The sequence below is a fragment of the Jaculus jaculus genome, chromosome 12 (assembly GCF_020740685.1).
Source record: "Jaculus jaculus isolate mJacJac1 chromosome 12, mJacJac1.mat.Y.cur, whole genome shotgun sequence".
In the NCBI taxonomy this organism is placed as follows: Eukaryota; Metazoa; Chordata; class Mammalia; order Rodentia; family Dipodidae; genus Jaculus; species Jaculus jaculus.
In genome coordinates this window covers 22970151-22987666 of record NC_059113.1, presented here as the reverse complement: position 1 = coordinate 22987666, position 17516 = coordinate 22970151, and the positions used below count along the sequence as shown (strand labels likewise).

At 51.8% G+C, this 17516-nt stretch overlaps 1 protein-coding gene across 1 annotated transcript in view; it reads left to right on the top strand.

Moving 5' to 3' along the window:
• The first annotated feature begins 3347 nt into the window (after window positions 1-3347).
• Window positions 3348-17516, top strand: part of Adgra2 (adhesion G protein-coupled receptor A2) — a 42932-nt gene continuing 28763 nt past the window's right edge. The window contains exon 1 of the mRNA XM_045130655.1: window positions 3348-3667. Coding sequence (XP_044986590.1) covers window positions 3402-3667 — 266 coding nt within the window. The 5' untranslated portion in view covers window positions 3348-3401. The remainder of the gene's footprint in view (window positions 3668-17516) is intronic.

The window sequence follows — 17516 nt, the reverse complement described above, 5'->3', positions numbered from 1 at the left end:
GGGATCATGATCATGGCATATTGTTTGTATGTATGGAGCTTGTCAATAAAAAGTTTTTTAAAAAGATTTTGATATAAACTCATTCATTCCTCCATGCACCTAAGGACAGGTACACAGCCATAACTGATGAGAAAGATTTTTAGTGTTCAAAGGGCATTTATGTAGGATTCTGAGGGAAAGCCCCCAGCCCTGGGCTCCAAGCTGTTACAACTCTGAGACTCTGGTTTCATCCTCCATATTGATAAAATGAGGATACCTAACCCTCCACTTACCTCCCTGGATCATACAGAAGCCAAAGTGATAACCCTCAGGGCAGAGGTGCCATATCCATGACTACCAGGCATCTCATGCCCACTATGGTGTGCTGCCTGTCCTCTCCTCAAGGTCATGCCAATGCCATCTGTACTCTACTTAGCCTCAAAGAGTTCTTGGGACAGAAAATTCCTCCCCAGACTTTGCTTGTCTGAATTTAGCAAAAGGAAGTCACGGAGAAGTTGTGATCCAGGTGGAAGCCTCTTCTCCGCGAGTCTTCCTGGCCTGCACAGGAGCCTGGCTGGGCAGCCTGGTCTTTGCACAGGCTCTCTGCCCCTCTTTGTCCCCTTTCCTAAGGAATGCAGGCTCCACCAGGCCTGCCCAGAGCTCCTGCTGGGAGAGTCCATTCCCCTTCTCATTTCCTCCATTTGCAATCACTATTTATTTATCTTTGGAAGTTTAAGGAACCAGAGCTTGCAACTGGGATTTACTAAGGAATCTAGAGAGGGATAGCAAAGAAGCCAGTGTCTGCCGCCAGCAGGCCAGAGAGAAGCCACTTCCCTGCAAAGGAGGTGGGAGACTTGGCTGGCAGCCGAGCCGAGCAGTGGAAAAGACGCCCGAGCAGGGTCAAGCTCATGGAAGAGGCTGGTGGTCATCTCAAGGGCCACTTTGATGGCACAGCCAAGGGTGGGGAGTAAGAGTCCTGCCTTAATCCTGGAGGCTGACTTTCTAGTAACAAGGGTACCTTTGTGACAGAAAGGAGAACAAGGGAGATAGCCTAGCAGGTAAGGTGGTTGCTTCACAAACATGAGGACCCTAGTTTGATACCCAGGCCCTGGCTTAGCCGTTAAGGCGTTTGCCTGCAAAGCCAAAGGACCCAGGTTTGATTCCCCAGTACCCACGTTAGCCAGATGTACAAGGTGGTGCATGCGTCAGGAGTTCCTTTGCAGTGGTTGGAGGCCCTAGCACGCCCATTCTCTCTCTCCTTCTCTCTTGCTCCCTCTTTCTCTCTGTCAAATAAATAACTAAATATAAGCAAAATATTTAAAAATCTGGAACTTGGCCAGGGGTGGTGGCACACACCTTTAATCCCAGCACTCAGAAGGTAGAAGGAAGAGGATCGCTGTGAGTTCAAGGCCTCCTTAGGACTACATAGTGAATTCCAGGTCAGTCTGGGCTAAGTGAGACCCTACCTAGAAAAACAAAACAAAACAAACAAAAATGCTGGAATTTGTAATCCCAGTTCGGGGGGGGGGGGGGTAGAAGGCAAATGGATCCCTGTACTCACTGGCTAATGAGAAACCCTATCTCAAAAAAAAAAAATTAAAAGACAGTGGTTGAGAAGAAAGACACCCAAGATTGTCCTCTGGCCTCCACATGCACATCCACAGTGCACCCCCCTATGAATGCACATATGTTCACCCATACACACATACACATACAAATGTGCACTCCCACACATGAACATACACACATGCATCTACACATACATGAACGTACACACATTCACCAAGAAAAAAAAAAAAACTTGGGTGTGGTGGCGCACACCTTTAATATCAGCATTCGGGAGGCAGAGGTACGAGATCAATGAGTTGGAGGCCACCCTGAGTCTACATAGTGAATTCCAAGATTCCAGGTCAGCCTAGGCTAGAGTGAAACCCTTCCTCAAAAAGCCAAAAGAAGAAAGAAGGAGGAGGAAGAGGAGGAGATGACAGAAAAGTCATCCTTTGGCGGGACTGGGCCACACCTCTTTCCCTCGGACCCCAGTTCTCTTTGGAGTTTGCTCTGCAGACCATGTATCACTCACAAGCACGTTTTGTTGTTGCTGCTGTTGTCTGAGATGGGATCTGTTGTGTGGTCCAGGTTGGCCTCTAACTACTGATGCTCCCGCCTCTGTGGAGTGCTTGGCTACGCAGGCACTAGCATCCTCCCCCCACCCTAGCCCACCCCCATTGTCAGGGTCAGACATTGCATAAGGCTGGCCCCTTTTTCCTCCTGCTTATGCCACAATTTACACTTATAAACTAGGGGGGTAGGCAGGACCCCATTTTGACCGCAGAGATTAGATGTTATAAGCTGTGTCCAAAGTCAGCTAACTGAAGGCAGTGCTGAGCCTGGATTTCTATGTGCCAGGGCTCACCACACAGTTTTCTGCCCACTCTCCGTCCCCGGCCTATCCACACACACACACAGGGAGGCGGCTAGGTCTGCCATGGCCTTTGACCTCTCCTTGGCCAAATGACACGCACTTCCCGCTGGGCAAGGTCACTGCTCCCTGGGTGAGGTCTGCTGCCTCCTCTCTGGCTGGTGTCCGCCTGCTGGGGCCTCAGTCGGAGTTTGAGGGCATGAGCAGGACTGCGAGAGGAAGAGTCAGCGCTTAAAGCAGCCCCTCGGAAAACTTTAGAACTTGAGTAAAGTTCAATCCCAAACGTGGAGCATCAGACAGCTCGGTCCAAGCCCCGCAGTCCAATCAAAGCCTCAGGAGCAATGGGCATGAAGGCTGCATCAAGCGGGAGGGTTCTGCGGAGGGCTGGCTTAGAGGTTTGAAGCGGACTGCGGAGAGGAAGGGTCCTGGCCTAGCAGAAAAGAGTCGGGAGGAAGGAGTCTCGGTTCGGGGCGGGTGCAGGGGTGGGGCTGGGGGGCCCCGCCGGCTCTCGTGCTCGCTCGTGAAGAAGGGCCGAGGTTGGCCTGCGTAGCGGGCGGCGCTAGGGCCTGGCGGAGTGGCGAAGGGAGGCGGGCGGGGGCTGGCGGCGGCCCGAGCGGCGCCGAGCTGCCCCCATCCACGGCACGGAGCGGCGGCGGCGGCGGCCCAGCGCGATCCGCTAGGTCCCAGCCAGCCGAGCCTGCCGGCGACTAGGGGCCGGGCTTCCCCAGGTCCGGAGCGCTCGCTGAGACTCCGGCCGCGCCGCCAGGGGCCACCCGCGCTGCGCTGTCAGCCGCTCCCGCGTCCTGCCCGGCCGGGCGCTCGCGGGATATGCCTCCAGGGTGCGACGGCGGGGACCCCAGGGCTTGCCTCCGCCCCGGGCCCCCGGCCCCTCCCTCGGGCGCCCTGAGCCCCCGCTGAGCGCTGTTTCCCGCAGGCCCGAGTCCCTCCGGCCGGCGCGCGGTCCCGCCCCAGCGCTTGTGGGTCCCCGCGGGGCGATGGGTTGATGGGCGCTGGGGGATGCAGGATGCGGGGGGCGCCCGCGCGCCTGCTGCTGCTGCTGCTGCTGCCGCCGCTGCTGCTCCTGGCGCCCAAGACTCGGGGCGCGCCCGGCTGTCCCGTTCCCATCCGCAGCTGCAAGTGCTCGGGGGAGCGGCCCAAGGGACTGAGCAGCGGCGCCCCCAACCCCGCGCGCAGAAGGGTGGTGTGCGGCGGCGGAGACCTCCCGGAGCCTCCAGAACCCGGCCTTCTGCCCAACGGCACTGTGACCCTGTGAGTACCCCAGCCTGTGCCGAGCCAGGACGACGAAGGGTTACAAAACGGGAGGGGGCAAGGTCGGAGGACAAGCCTCCGAGCAAGGAGACGTAAGAGCAGCTGGGGAAGGGTTAGAACCTCGGGAGCCTGGAGAGGAGAAGGGGCTTCGGGGGCAGGGGCGCGCACGCGAGAGAGAGACGCTGCGGGCGCCCACTCACCTGCACAGGTAAAATGTGAGTGCTTGCTAGCAGGGCGCCCGCGCTCCTTGTACCAGCTGGACTGGTATTGTGGACTTTAGGGACCTGAGCGGGAGCTGGAAGGCTCTAGAAAAGTCGACGCCGCCCGCGGCCCAGTGGGTGGCTGTGGTCCCTACCGCCTGGGATGGGTCCACACTGCGGGAACCTCCCAGGCTCAGTGGACAGGGCCGGGCTCCGCTGGGCTCTCCCATCTGTTCTGAGTTCGAAGAAGCCTGTGCTCGGAATGCGGGCGCTCCTGGTCTCAAAGAGACCCCTGAGTCCTCATTCCTCCTGGGTCCCCTTCCCGGAGCGTGAATGTGTGTAATGAGCTTGGTTTAGGCCCTCCACGTTCCTTCCCCTGGAAGTAACCTAGACTGTTACTTGATTGACTTCTGTGCCGAGATTAGGTAGGAAAAAAAATAAATCCATCTGAAGGGAGGAGTGTGCCACCCGGCCTGGGATTCGCTTCTCAACTAAAGCAGTCCTTGCTTTGCTGGTCACGAGCGAGCGGCCGTGCCCCGCGGCGGGACCCCAAGTCGCCTTCCCAGGGTCTCGAGTTCGAGCAATCGCAGGACAGCCTTCCTCGCCCCGTTTGCTGCTCGGGCCACGTGCGCCATGCTCCGCGCACGACGTGGAGCTGAGGGTCGCACCCTAGCGGGCCCCTGGCTTTCCTGTCCCGAATCTAACCTAAAAGCTGCTTCCCTTCCCTGCCGCCGTTTCCTCCCGGCCGGCCGGGGTGGCAACCGTTTCTTAACTGCCCTAGCTCCGAGCTGGAGCTGGCTTGGTCTGCTCGATTGTGTCCAGAACAATACAGTAATGCCCCTGGTTGGGGGAGTTCAGAGGCTGCCCGCTTCCTGACAGGACACAACTGGGCCGCCCGTGACGCTGGCCTGCCTTTTCTCCAGCTGGGCTATGTACCTTGGAGGGGCGGCGGCATTTCTCCCCTCCCACCGCCCTGCTCGCAGCTCGGGTCTGAGTGTCCGCCTGTGCTGAAGGGTCCCGCCAGGCCTGGGACCCCCCCCCCCCCCGCCCAGCCCACTCAGGTCTGGGGAGAAAAATGCATGCCGTGTGGAAAGCTTGGGCCACTCAGTATGTGCGAGCCACAGCTGCACGATGGCTAGATTAGCTGGGGGTGGGGCGGGGTGGAAGGGGGTGTGCAAGCACGTCTGCCCTTCTGGCTGTGTGCGCTCACATGTGTGGGAGCTGTCTCTGTGTCTGCTGGTGAGGATTAGGGAATCCTAACATGGCCAAGGCAAAAGGCAAGCGGAAAAAAAAAAATAGAACAGTGGTTTCGCCGTACATCTTAGAATGATTTTGGCAACTAATGCTTTCCAGCCACGGCTAATTTCCATCGACGCCACTCCAAGGAGTGGGACCCACTCTTGGTGAGAACGTAGATTGTGGTAGAATGGCAGCAGACGCACCACTTAACTTACCTTCCTCTCCCAAACTGTCTCCAGAAGAGAGGCACCGCCCTGCTCCCAGACCACCGACCTGTCTGGCTTGTGATGTCTTCCAAAGCCTAGCAGGATAATGGACAAGGCAGCATAGGGAAGCCATCGAAAGCCCGCTCACCTGCCAGTCTGGAGTGTGACTGAATTCCCAGACAGATGTGTTTCTCAGCCCAGCACATTTATTATCCTGATGGTGACCCCATCCCACCCTGCACAGACCTCTTCCCCGTCCCTCCCCCCCCCCCCAAACCTAGCTGGCATTTGAGGAAAAAGAAACAGTTCTCCTCAACAGAGGCTGGGCAAGCATTCCCTGATGCTCAGCTGCAGCACACCACCACACCTTGGCCTGCGTGCATCTTGAGACAAGGAAGAAGGGCTGGGCAGGGCTGCTGCTTCCACCTAGCAGCAAAGCCAAAGGCTGAGAGCACCGAGACGCCCATATTAACTGTGAGCCCAGCACTTTCAAGACAGAGGTGGGAGGGTAGTGAGTTCCTGACCAGCCTGAACTATACAACGGGACCCTTCTCAAACAAAACAAAACAACCAAAAGGTTAGCCTCATCCTCCCTGGCTCTTCTGTGTTCTCATTGCTTTTCCAAATTTTCCTCCTACTTTTCACCTTTTAGCTTGTCACCTGGTGCTAGCAGCAGGACTTGCGCCAACTATTTTTGCATTACGGCTGTGTCCTCCCTCCCAGATACCCTCACCTCCCCATGCAGGACCTTCCTTTTCCCTCCCAGGTGGGCCTCAGCGGAGAAGCCCGGCAGACAGTACTGGGACTCAAAGAAAAGTGCCAGATAACGCCCCTGTCTGCAAGAGGCCTTCCTTCTTGAACCGGTCTTGTTTACCTCAGTGAAAAACCCTTCCTCCACCTCCACCCTGTTATCTCAACCTCTGCCTTCTGTCCCCCACCCTTTGCTTTGTTTCTCCCTGTGGCAGATTTTCATTTGCAGTTTTCCAGGAAAGCAGAGCTCCTGGCTTCCTTCCTGATCCCTGTGTCCCGGCGTCCCCCTCCCCCAGGCCTCACAGCCCAGTCTCGGGGCAGCAGTGGGCCTAAATGTGCCTGTCCAGAGCAGAGGCCATGATGGGCCTCCCCTGAAGGGGAAGGTCCCAGGATAGATGGCTTATCAAAGGGAACCTGGCTTTGGGTTGGAGCCTCCCCCACCTGGGCTGCCACCGAGGGCCTGTCCTCTGGTCCCGGGTTCTGTGAGTCAGAGGTAGGGGGAGGGAGGCTGAGAATAAGGATTCCAGGAAAGACTGATAAATTAGATAACTCCAAAAGAAAATCTCAGAGGACACCAGCCAGTGCCATTAATTCCTACTTGGTTTGCGTTGACGAGTCTTTGAGATTAGTGAGTCCAATCCTACATTTTATTGTTGAACTGGAAGGAGTGAGGGTGCCTTGCTAACAGTTGCACAGCTAGGTAGGGGGATCAGGCCGGGATGAGTCAGCAGGGTCTCTTAGCATTTCTATCCCGTGAGGGTCTCACTGTTTTGTACCTAGTGGACACAAGAACTGCTCTTAAAATCAACTTTTGCTGGGCATTGTGGTGTATGCCTTTAATCCCAGCACTTGGGAGGCGCAGGTAGGAGGATCGCTGAGAGTTTGAGGCCACCCTGGAGTGAATTCCAGGTCAGCCTGGGCTACCTCGAAAAACAAACAAAACAAAACAAAAAAATCAACTTTTTTTCTTTTTTCCCAGCAGGACCAAAATTCTTTAACCTGGGGACACTCCAGGCTGGGTAAGGATGGGGCGGGCACTCACTCTTCATTCTCCCATAAAAGGCGACCCCTCAACCTGTTCAGTCTGCCACTCCCACCACAGAGGCTCTGTCGCATGGCGAAGGGTCAAGTCATCTGCACAGATGTGCCCAGCACTGGCCTGGTGCTTGTGGTGGGAGTTTGGCAGGGTAGGGGACAGGCGGGGAGCAATGGGGGAGGCCCCCCACGGCAGCGCCTTGCTCCTCCAGCTCTGGCCTGGACTTCAGGCACTGTAGCTACTAGGAGCCAGTCAGAGAGTGCGGGGCAAAGTGTGCCAACCGCCAAGCACACAGCCTGAGGGCAGTGGAAAGATGCTGGCTAGAGGGGCGGGTCCAGCTGGCCTTCCCCACCCCCTTCTCTTCCATCAGCTTTCCCCCATATGGTTCTCATAAGGTCTGGGCTCAGAGACAGCAGCCAGAGGAAGTGGCTGTGTACAGAGAGCTTTTGTGAGCAGAGGAGGGGGATGGGAGAGTGGAGAAAAAGAAGGAAAGAAGGAAGGGAAGAGGCCAGAGACGATGAGGTGAGGGAGGCCAGGATGCTCGGGCCACCAGGGTACAGGTCTTAGCTGTACAGGGATGGACTTCTGGTCCCCCTTCCTGTCTTAAGTGAGGGTTCCAGGAGGAGTCCCAGGGCCCTTTTAACTCCTCCCGTCTACCTCCTTGAGGGGCTGAAGGTTAGCCAGTCGAGGTGCCAAGGAGCCTATCTGCCCTTGTTCTGTGGCCTTAGAAACTCATGTCTTCAGGGCTCAGAGATTAGGGCACAGTGTGTGGTGGTGTCTCAGGGGAGCCCTAGGCAGAGAGCAGAACCCTGTGGTTGTTGGTCCTGTGCTTTCTGCAGCAGAGAGACTGGAGAGGCCTGTGGGCTAAGCCTCAAGGGCACATGGATACTTCAGCCCCCAGTGGCACCAGGACCCAGGGTAGATCATTTGCCTGAATTGTCAGGATGTGTGCATGAACCCTCTAGAACCTCAAGGAAATCACTTACTGCAGGCTTCTGTGGATCACCCCCTCAGTGACTGGGGTGGGGTGTGGCAACTGTAACCTGGGGGTGTCTGAAAATCTCCCCCCTCAAAGGTAAACCAGTACAATTTGAACCTAACATAGATTAACCCCTAAATTTGGGGTCATGTTTATTTTTTTATTTTCGGGGGGGGGAAATCATCTTTTTAAAGCATGTTTCCAAGTTATCTCACATGGGAGTCATTGGGCTATGAACTTTTTCTGTCAGGGAAAAAAATTCAGCCACTTGTGAATTTATCCAGGTTTACCACTCAGTAGATCCATTGGCCGCTTTCCTCACCAAAACCCATGGGGGTACAGGAGGTCCCCAATGCCAGATGGCCTGCCCAGAACCACTAGCTCTCCCATTCCCTTGACGGCAGCCTCTGCCGGTGCCTGGGCAGGAGAGAGGAAGGGAGAGAAGGGAAATGGCCCTGGGTGGAAAGACCAGGAGGAAAATCCAGTGACCATGAGGAAGGGCTGCTTAGAGGGGCTGTTTATTTTCATTCCCCCAGCCCAGCCTCTGTGTTCTATTTAGAGCTCAGACACTGACAGAACGAAGCTGCCTCCTCCCCTTCCTCCCTCCTCCACCCGGGGGCCCCCATCCTTCCCAAACTCCAGAACATTCCTTCGCTTTTAGAACTGGGCTATGGGAGGGTAGGGGGAGGAGGGGGAGAGCAGAGAAACTGGAGTGAGCCACCTCCCAGGACTTGTCCTCCAGCCCTTGCCTCCATTTTCCCCTGGGAGCCTGGGAGGACTAGAGGGGGAGCAAGGGGTACACAAGATGGATGGGGCCGGATGAGGGGCAGAAGCACCCATCTGTCAAAGAAGGGCAGGGTGGGGGTGTGGCCTGAGGAGGAGTCCCAGCTCGAGTGGAGGGGCCAGACATCAGACATCTCCCAGCTGGAAAGGAAAGGGAGGTCTGGGCGCCTCCCTCGCCCCACCCCCACAGCGCCACAGCCGCTGGGGCTCCTGCCTTGCTGGGGAGGCAGGAACACTGTGACTTCAGGCTTGGGGCAATGCCAGCCTCAGGGCGGGAAAGGCTGATAAGGAATGGGGTCTCCAGTCTAGACCCTTCTTTACTCATTAGTAATCCCCCAGAGGGGGGCGCGCTGACCTGCCTCAGCTCCCCGGGCCCGCCTCAGACCACCACATCTAGAATCTAGAGCTCAGGACTTCCTGTCACCTCTACAGATAGGAATTCACAGGCCACATCCAAGGAAGCAGGACAGAGAGATTGGAGCTTCTCAGGTCTCTGGGAGGCTCTCTTCCTGCCCCAAAAGTAACAGGCCTAAGGCAGCAGGGCTCAGAATGGGCCACCAAAATACCTCCCCAGTTCTACCCGTGGGTTGGGTTGCTGAGACATAGAAAAGGTTGGCAGATAGAAGTAAAAGAATATTTTGGGTTGGAGAGATTGATGGCTTAGTGGTGAAGGTGCTTGCCTATAAAACCAAAGGACCCAAGTTCAATCTCCCAGGGCCCACGTAAGCCAGATGCACAAGGTGGCGCATGCTTCTGGCATTCATTTGCAGAGGCTCGGGGGCCTGGCATTCCCATTCATCCTCTTTCTGTCAATCTCTCCCTCTCAAATAAATAGATAAACAAAAGAAGTGAAACAGTATTCTGTTACTGTTAAAAAGCTACATCGGTGGCCTGTTAATGGTCGTACATACCAGCAATCAAAGCACTCAAGAGGCTGAGGGAGGAGGATCACCAGCTCAAGGCAATCTTGTGCTACAGAATAAGAGACCTTGTCTCAAAAAACAAAAACAAAAACAAAAAAGAAACCAATAGGGAAATCTGGGCAAGTGGTTGAGCAACAATAGGTTTAACCAGACATTACTAGCCTAGTGGGTGCTAGATTTTTGGGGGGACAGTACAAGTAGGAGGGTCTGAGACCAGATACATTATGAATCAAAGCATTCTATTAATCTGCCCCAAGATTTGGAGTGGCGCCATAGCTTTGGCAGCAGGGGAGACAGAAGTTAATTGGAACAGTGCTGTAGCTTTAAAGGAATGGAAGGGAAGGAAGGAAAGTACAGTGAGTATCTTCAGCCCACGTCCACACTGGGAGGGACAGAGCCCAATGCCACACAGCTTCAAAGACAGGCAGGCTGACTGGGGTCACACTGGGGACAGGGTACATCCACCCCCTCCGTCTTCTTCCATGAAGATACATGAACCAGGAAAAAGAGCTCCCCCAATGATGGCTTAACCAGTGCAAGTGACCTAGGGGATCATTGTGCAGTATTCTCCCTCAGAGCATTTGGAGGCACCCTGATCCAAGAAGTATGAGACCTGTGCTTTCTAAATCGATTGTCTTAAGTGTTCTGCCCTGCTGTCCTATACCATCCTCAACAGCCTTAGGGTGGACTGTCTGTGACACCTATGGGAGAGGGGTCACAGAGGACCACTCTGTGATGCCAGGTAGCTGTGGTTCCAGAGATGGAGGGGAGAGGCCTAAGAAGTAAGAATGAATAGGAAAAAAGAAGGAAACTGTCCCCTGACTTGAGACAACCCAGGGCTGAGCCCTGAACTGCCTGTACACTGAGCATCCCCTTCTGGCCCTCCGTTCATTCAGCCAGCACCTACCATATCCCCTGCTGGAGCTGAGAGATATGCTGTCTATCCTGGGTGTGTGTGTGTGGGGGGGGGGGTTACAGTCATTGCAAGAGTGATATTCAGACTCACAAAACTGGGTAGGACCTGAGCTCCAAATAAAATCATTATAGCTGCTGGACTTCGTGGTGTACGCTTTTAATCCCAGCACTCGGGAGGCAGGGGTAGGAGGATTGCTGTGAGTTTAAGGCCACCCTGAGACTACATAGTAAATTCCAGGTCTGCCTGGGCTAAAGTGAGACCCTACCTCAAAAAACAAAAACAAAACAAAAAAATTATTATAGGACTAACATGTGAAGGTCTAAAAGACTGAGAAGCCATATATGCTAGTCCACTCCTGTATTCACAGCATTCAGGAGGCTGAGGCAGAAGATCAAAGTTAGCCTAAACTACATAGTGAGATCCTGTGTCAGGTTAAAAAAGTGGGGCAGGGGCTGGAGAGATGGCTTAGCAGTTAAGGTACTACATACCTGCAAAGCCTAAGGACCCAGGTTTCATTCCCCAGTACCCATGTAAGCCAGATGCACGCATCTGGAGTTCATTTCCAATGGCTGGAGGCCCTGATGCACCCAGAGAGAATGGGCATGCTAGGGCCTCTAACCACTGCAACCAAACTCTAGACCCATGTGCCACCTTGTGCTGGGAAATTGAACCTGGGTCCTTTGGCTTTGCAGGCAGTCACCTTAACCGCTAAGCCATCTCTCTCTCCAGCCTTTTAAAAAAATATTTTTCAGGCTGGAGAAATGGCTAAGTGGTTAAGGCGCTTGCCTGCAAAGCCAAAGGACCACAGCTTGATTGCCTAGAACCCACATAAGCCAGATACACAAGGTTGGGCATGCGTCTAGAGTTTGTTTGCAGATGGTGGAGGCCCTGGCGTGCCCATTCTTTCTCTTAAATAAATAAAAAAGTTTACTAGAAGTATTTTTATTCATTTATTTACTTGAGAGAGAAAGAGGCAGAGAGAGAGAGAGAGAATGGAAGCACTTTTCATCACTGAGCCATCTCTCCAGCTCAGGGCTGTATCCTTCACTCCCAACCTTGAATCTCATTGGCAGGATTATATACCATGTGTGGAGGAAGTTTTCTTTACTTTCTTTTTTTTCGAAGTACGGTTTCACTGTAGCTCAGGCTGACCCGGAGTTCACTATGTAGTCTCAGGGTGGCCTCGAATTCATGGCGATCCTCCTAACTTTGCCTCCCGAGTGCTGGGATTAAAGGTGTGCGCCACCACGCCCAGCTGAAGTTTTTAAACTGGATGGAAAGTAACGTCCCAGTTCTTGCAGATCATATGGACACGCCTCACACTGCTCCTTTGCGTGGTACTTCTCCCTCCGCATGTGCCGCTGTGTTCGCTGCACTGGCATATTCCAAAGGACTGAGCGCTTTGGTAGGTTGGAGAAGTGAATGAATGGGTGGATGAATGAATGCCTACATGTGGATGCGTATAGCACAAACTGTTTCTTGTGTTCAAGTGAGGGTGCTGAACCCCACAATCCCCATCAAACTACCTTGTCACTTTCCACAAACACTTGTAGCACTTGTTTGCCTAAGTTTGCCTCCAGATTCAACCCAAAAGGTGTGGTGCCTCCTCCCCGCCAAATGAGGATAGTTAGAGGATGGAGACAAGACCTAAAAAAAAAAAAAAAAAAAAGAAAGAAAGAAAGAAAAAATGGTTAGAAAAAAGCAGGCAAGAATCACAACACAGGACTGTTTTCTCTTGGCCTTGGCTTTAACCTAAGCCCTCCTTGGCTGGCCCCACTCCAGGTTGAGCTCAAGGGCAGTGACTGGACAAATTCATCTAAGGCCTGGGAAGGAAGCCCCTACCTGGGTTTCTGTTACCTGCAGCTGTTCAGGACTGGCTGGACAGGCTTCTGGCCAAGGGAGGTTCAAAAGTGGACAATCTATCTTGCCTATCCACTCCAGCATTTCTGTGCTCTGTAGTCTAAGCAGACACGAAGGGCGACCTTGAAGGCAAAGGAAGCCATGCACAGAAGGGCAGTCACTGTCCCGAGCATGTGCAGCAAGGCCCGGGGAGGACAAGCACGGTCACTTTTGCAGCTCCTACCATACCCAAGTGTACCTACATTGTTTGTTTAAATATAGTAATGCTTATTGGGAAAGTATGGGATTTCGTAGTTATGTAATTAAGCATTTGTTAATTTCCAATTTGGTAGCATTTGTTATTTACTTACTTTTGTAGTGCTTGGGATTGGGTCTTGCACATGTCAAGCAAGTGTTTTACCACTGTATTACATTTGTATTGCCACTGCTACATTGTATTACCATTACTACATTGTTTTACCACTGAACTACATACATTTATAGCATTTGTATCTATAGGTGGTGATTATCTTTTAGGCTTCAGGCATTTTTGTGGGCCTTAGAAATGTCCAGAGGTCCTGGACTCTGTGCCTGCAGGACCAGCTGGGAGCTTAGCTTTTCTTTGTATGCTTCAGAGTGGGCTATCAGCAAATAGACCACGTCCCTCTCCCCCACTCGCCCGCTCCCTCAAGACCCTGCCAAGCCACCAGCAGCAGGAGCCTGAGACCTTCCCAGACCCTAGGAAGCCAGTGATAACCCGGATCCCAGAGATTTGATTGTCACATCTGTTTGATTTGAGAAGGAGGGCTGAATATATATGGTCTTCCTGCACATGTGAACACTTTTCAGAGCTGGCACGTGGTGGCTCCATGCCCCAAAGAACAGGGCTCATGGGAGTCCTATCCTATAGTTGCTTTTGCTGTGGGAGTGGTATCTGGCAAGCTCCTGTGGCTGTCTGTAGACTCCAGCCACTCACTCTTTTAGCCTCCAGTCTCATTAGCGGTAACTGTGCTCACTGGCTTCCCTAAAATAGGACCCCATCCCAGAGAGAATTCTGCAGTGGCCTTGGTGTACCCTGTATTTTGCCAGAGAAGACAGGACCCCAGGGACTGACCCTTCTTCCCATAGAAAACTTTGAGGTTGGGGCAAGAGGAGTAAGTAGGGAAGATGCCTGGCTAGGTAAGCCAGAGCTCTGGGGGCCTGCAAGGCTGGTGTGGTTGGAGGGAGGTTCACCAGATTGGCTGTCTGGGAGGCATTGGTGAGAGAGGAGTGTAGCTTGAGGAGGGAAAATTGTGACTGGAGCATTTAAAGAAGTCCCAAGCTGGCAGTGAGTCTTAAGATGGAACTGTGGGGCCAAAGCTCCCTTCCTCCCAGTGACTGTCCTGTCCATTGTCTTTCGTGAGACAGCCTAGCATGTTGGGGGAATATTTTTCTCCCCATTTCAAAGAGCTGTGTGGGTGTGTGTTCGTTCATCCACCCTACTAACAGCCTTATAACTGCCAACTTCCTACCGGCCCGTGATCTCTCCAGACCTGTGAAGTAGTGAGGTACAAGACCTTAGGTTCTATGACTAGTATTTGTTTTGTGGGTGGTTTTTTTTTGTTGTTGTTGTTGTTTTTCTGAGGTAGGGTCTCATTCTAGCCCAGGCTGACCTGGAATTCACTATGGAGTCTCAGGGTGGCCTCGAACTCACGGCAATCCTCCTACCTCTGCCTCCCGAGTGCTGGGATTAAAAGCATGTGCCACCACGCCCGGCCATGCCTAGTACTTGTAACAGCATATAATGAGAACAGAAGCACACTGTTTGGGTAATCCAGGTTTAATGTAAGATTCCTTAGTCCTTTCTGGGTGGTTAAGGCAAAAGACTCAATTCTGGGTATTTGGGGGTTCAAATCATAGAGCAATCTACTTGAGTCTGTCAAGAGCTGCCACTGTTGCCAGAAGGGGGCCTTGGGAGAAGAGTGAGGTGCTATTTGTCTGATGCCAGCCTCTGCCAGTGAGTTGGAGGTTGGGATCAGGACCATGTTCTCTGCAGTTTGGAAAGAAAAAAAAAAAAAAGCGGGCTGGAGAGATGGCGTAGCAGTTAAGCGCTTGCCTGTGAAGCCTAAGGACCCTGGTTCGAGGCTCGGTTCCCCAGGTCCCACGTTAGCCAGATGCACAAGGGGGCGCACGCGTCTGGAGTTCGTTTGCAGAGGCTGGAAGCCCTGGCGCACCCATTCTCTCTCTCTCCCTCTACCTGTCTTTCTCTCTGTGTCTGTCGCTCTCAAATAAATAAATAAAATAAAATAAAAAAAGTTTTTAAAAAAAAAAGCATTTTGAGACTTTCAGGGCTGGCATTTGAGTTTTACAAGCCAAGCCAGAGCCATGGGCTGCCCCCCACTTCTGTTCTGCCCTCTCCCAGCAGAGGGTCTGCTTCAGAGGCAGAGAGAGAAGGAAGCTGGCTAGAGAGTGGGGGAAGGGGAGAATGTGGCTTTAAGTGGGCCCAGTAGCCAGGCCAAGAGATGATTTGTTTTGTGCCTGATACTCATCCTAGCCTGCCTCACATGCTAGACCCCAATCTTTTCTTTTACCCCCTAACCCTGCAAAGACACACACGTACTTACAGTGTGACTGGTATAAATTGAGATGTGCTTGTAGGGCAGAATCCACACCAGACTCCAAAATCTTGGTGCATACACAGAGGGAAATGTCTCATTAATAATTTTATACTGACTACATATTGAAATGGTAATACTCTGCACATATTGGGTCAAATAAAATGTTATTAAAATTAATTTTAGACCCTAGGGAGATTGCTTAGTCAGTAAAGTGCTTATTAGTACGAGCATATTGGAGAAAGTATTTAGATAATTTTTTTAATTAGCCGGGGAGATGGAAGAGCAATTAAAGCTGCTTGCTTGCAAAGCCTGCCAGCCTGGATTCAATTCCCCAGTGTCCACTTAAAGCCAGATGCACAAAACTGTCCATGTGTCTGCAGTTTTCTTCCAGCAGCAAGAGGCCCAGGTGCCTTCCTCCCATAGTCAGTCTCTTTAAAATAAATATATACTTTTCTAAAAAGGGACTAGGAAAATGGCTAAGTGGTTAAAGGTGCTTGCTTGCAAAGCTTGACAGCCTGGGTTTAAATTCTGTAGCCACTCATATATGGTGAATGCAGAATGTGACACAAGCATCTGGTGTTCATTTGCAGTGGCAAGTGATCCTGGTGTGCCCCACTCCCATGCAAATAAATGAATCAAAAGAGAGCAGCTGAGCTTTAATATCCAGCTCCTTTGTAAAAGCTGAGTTCAGTGGTACATACCAATAATCCCAGCAATGGAGAGGCAGAGACAGAAAGATCCCTGGGGCTTGCTGGCCAGATAATCAGGGAGTCTAGATTCAGTGAGAAACTTTGTTTCCAAAAAATAAAATGGAGAGCAATTGAGGAAGATAACACATGTCAACCTCTGACCTCCACCTGCATACACACATGTGCTTACACCATGCAAAACAAATTTTATGCTTTTTTAATGTAGCCACTAAAATTTTTTAAATTATTGATGTTATTTACATTGTATTTCTTTTTTTATTGACAACTTCCATAATTGTAAACAATATCCCATGTAAGTCCCCCCCCCCCCACTTTCCCCTTGGAAACAACAGTCTCCATCATATCCCCTCCCCCTCTCAATCAGTCACTTTTTTATTTTGATGTCATGATCTTTTCCTCCTGTTATGGTGGTCTTGTGTAGGTAGTGTCAGGCACTGCAAGGTCATGGATATCCAGGTCATTTTGTGTCTGGAGGAGCACATTGTAAGGAGTCCTGCCCTTCCTTTGGCTCTTACATTCTTTCCGCCACCTCTTCTGCAATGGACCCTAAGCCCTGAAAGGTGTGATAGAGATATTTCAATGCTGAGCACTCCTCTGTCACTTCTTCTCAGCACCGTGTGGCCTTCAGAATCATCCCAAGGTCACTGCCATCTAAAAAGAGAAGGTTTTTCCTCTTTTCAAATGGTGGTGACCACTGGGATGACCTGAAAGACACCATAGTGCTAAGAAGATGTGATGAAGGTATGTTCAGCACTAAACATCTCTATCACACCTTCCAAGGCTCAGGGTCCATTGTGGAAGAGGTGGCGGAAAGAATGTAAGAGCTGAAGGAAGGGTAGGACTGTTTACAATACAATCAACCAGACAGAAATTGACCTTGATATCCATGACCTCATAGTGCCTAGCACTATTTTCATAAGACCCTCATCATAGGAGGAAAAGATGATGACATCAAAATAAAAGAGAGACTAATGGGGAGAGGGAGGAGATATGGTGGGGTGTGTAGATCTGTGAAGGGGAAAGTGGGGGAGGGAAATATCATGGTTTATTTTCTGTAAGTATGGAAGCTGTCAATAAAAAGGAAAAAATAAAAATAAATAAAAAGAGAAGCTTCTCTAAGCAAAAGTGAGAGTAGCATTAATATATGGGTATGAACATTAGGAGAAGTGCTTACTGGGCAGTTTAATGAGCATAGTAATACAATTATCCAAACACCAGCAGACATTACACCCCTAGGGTTCATGACTACCCATGTCATAGGTTTTCAGTATCAGGGATGTATTCCCTCCCACGGAGTAGGCCTCCAGTCCAATTAGAGAGCGCTGCGTTTCCCCCCATAACAGATATGCCACTGTTGTACCTGTTGGTTTATTTGGCTTAGCTGGCCAAATTTAAGGCTTGCAATGGCCACTGTTGAGTGTCTTCACTGGTGATTTCTCTCTGTCCCATTGAACTGTATGCAACATGGCTTTTTCCAGCTTTCTGTCAGTCTAAATGGAGGAGGTTTTCAGCTCAGCTTCAGCAGGATTTCTCAGTGACCTTGCAGCCAAGTATGTGGAGTCTTTAGCAATAAGGTCTTAACCATCTGTTCCTGGTGGGATACCGAGGGCCTTGGCAATCACATTATGTTTCTATAGGCTAGCTCTGAGTTTAGGATTGATGGCTGAAGAA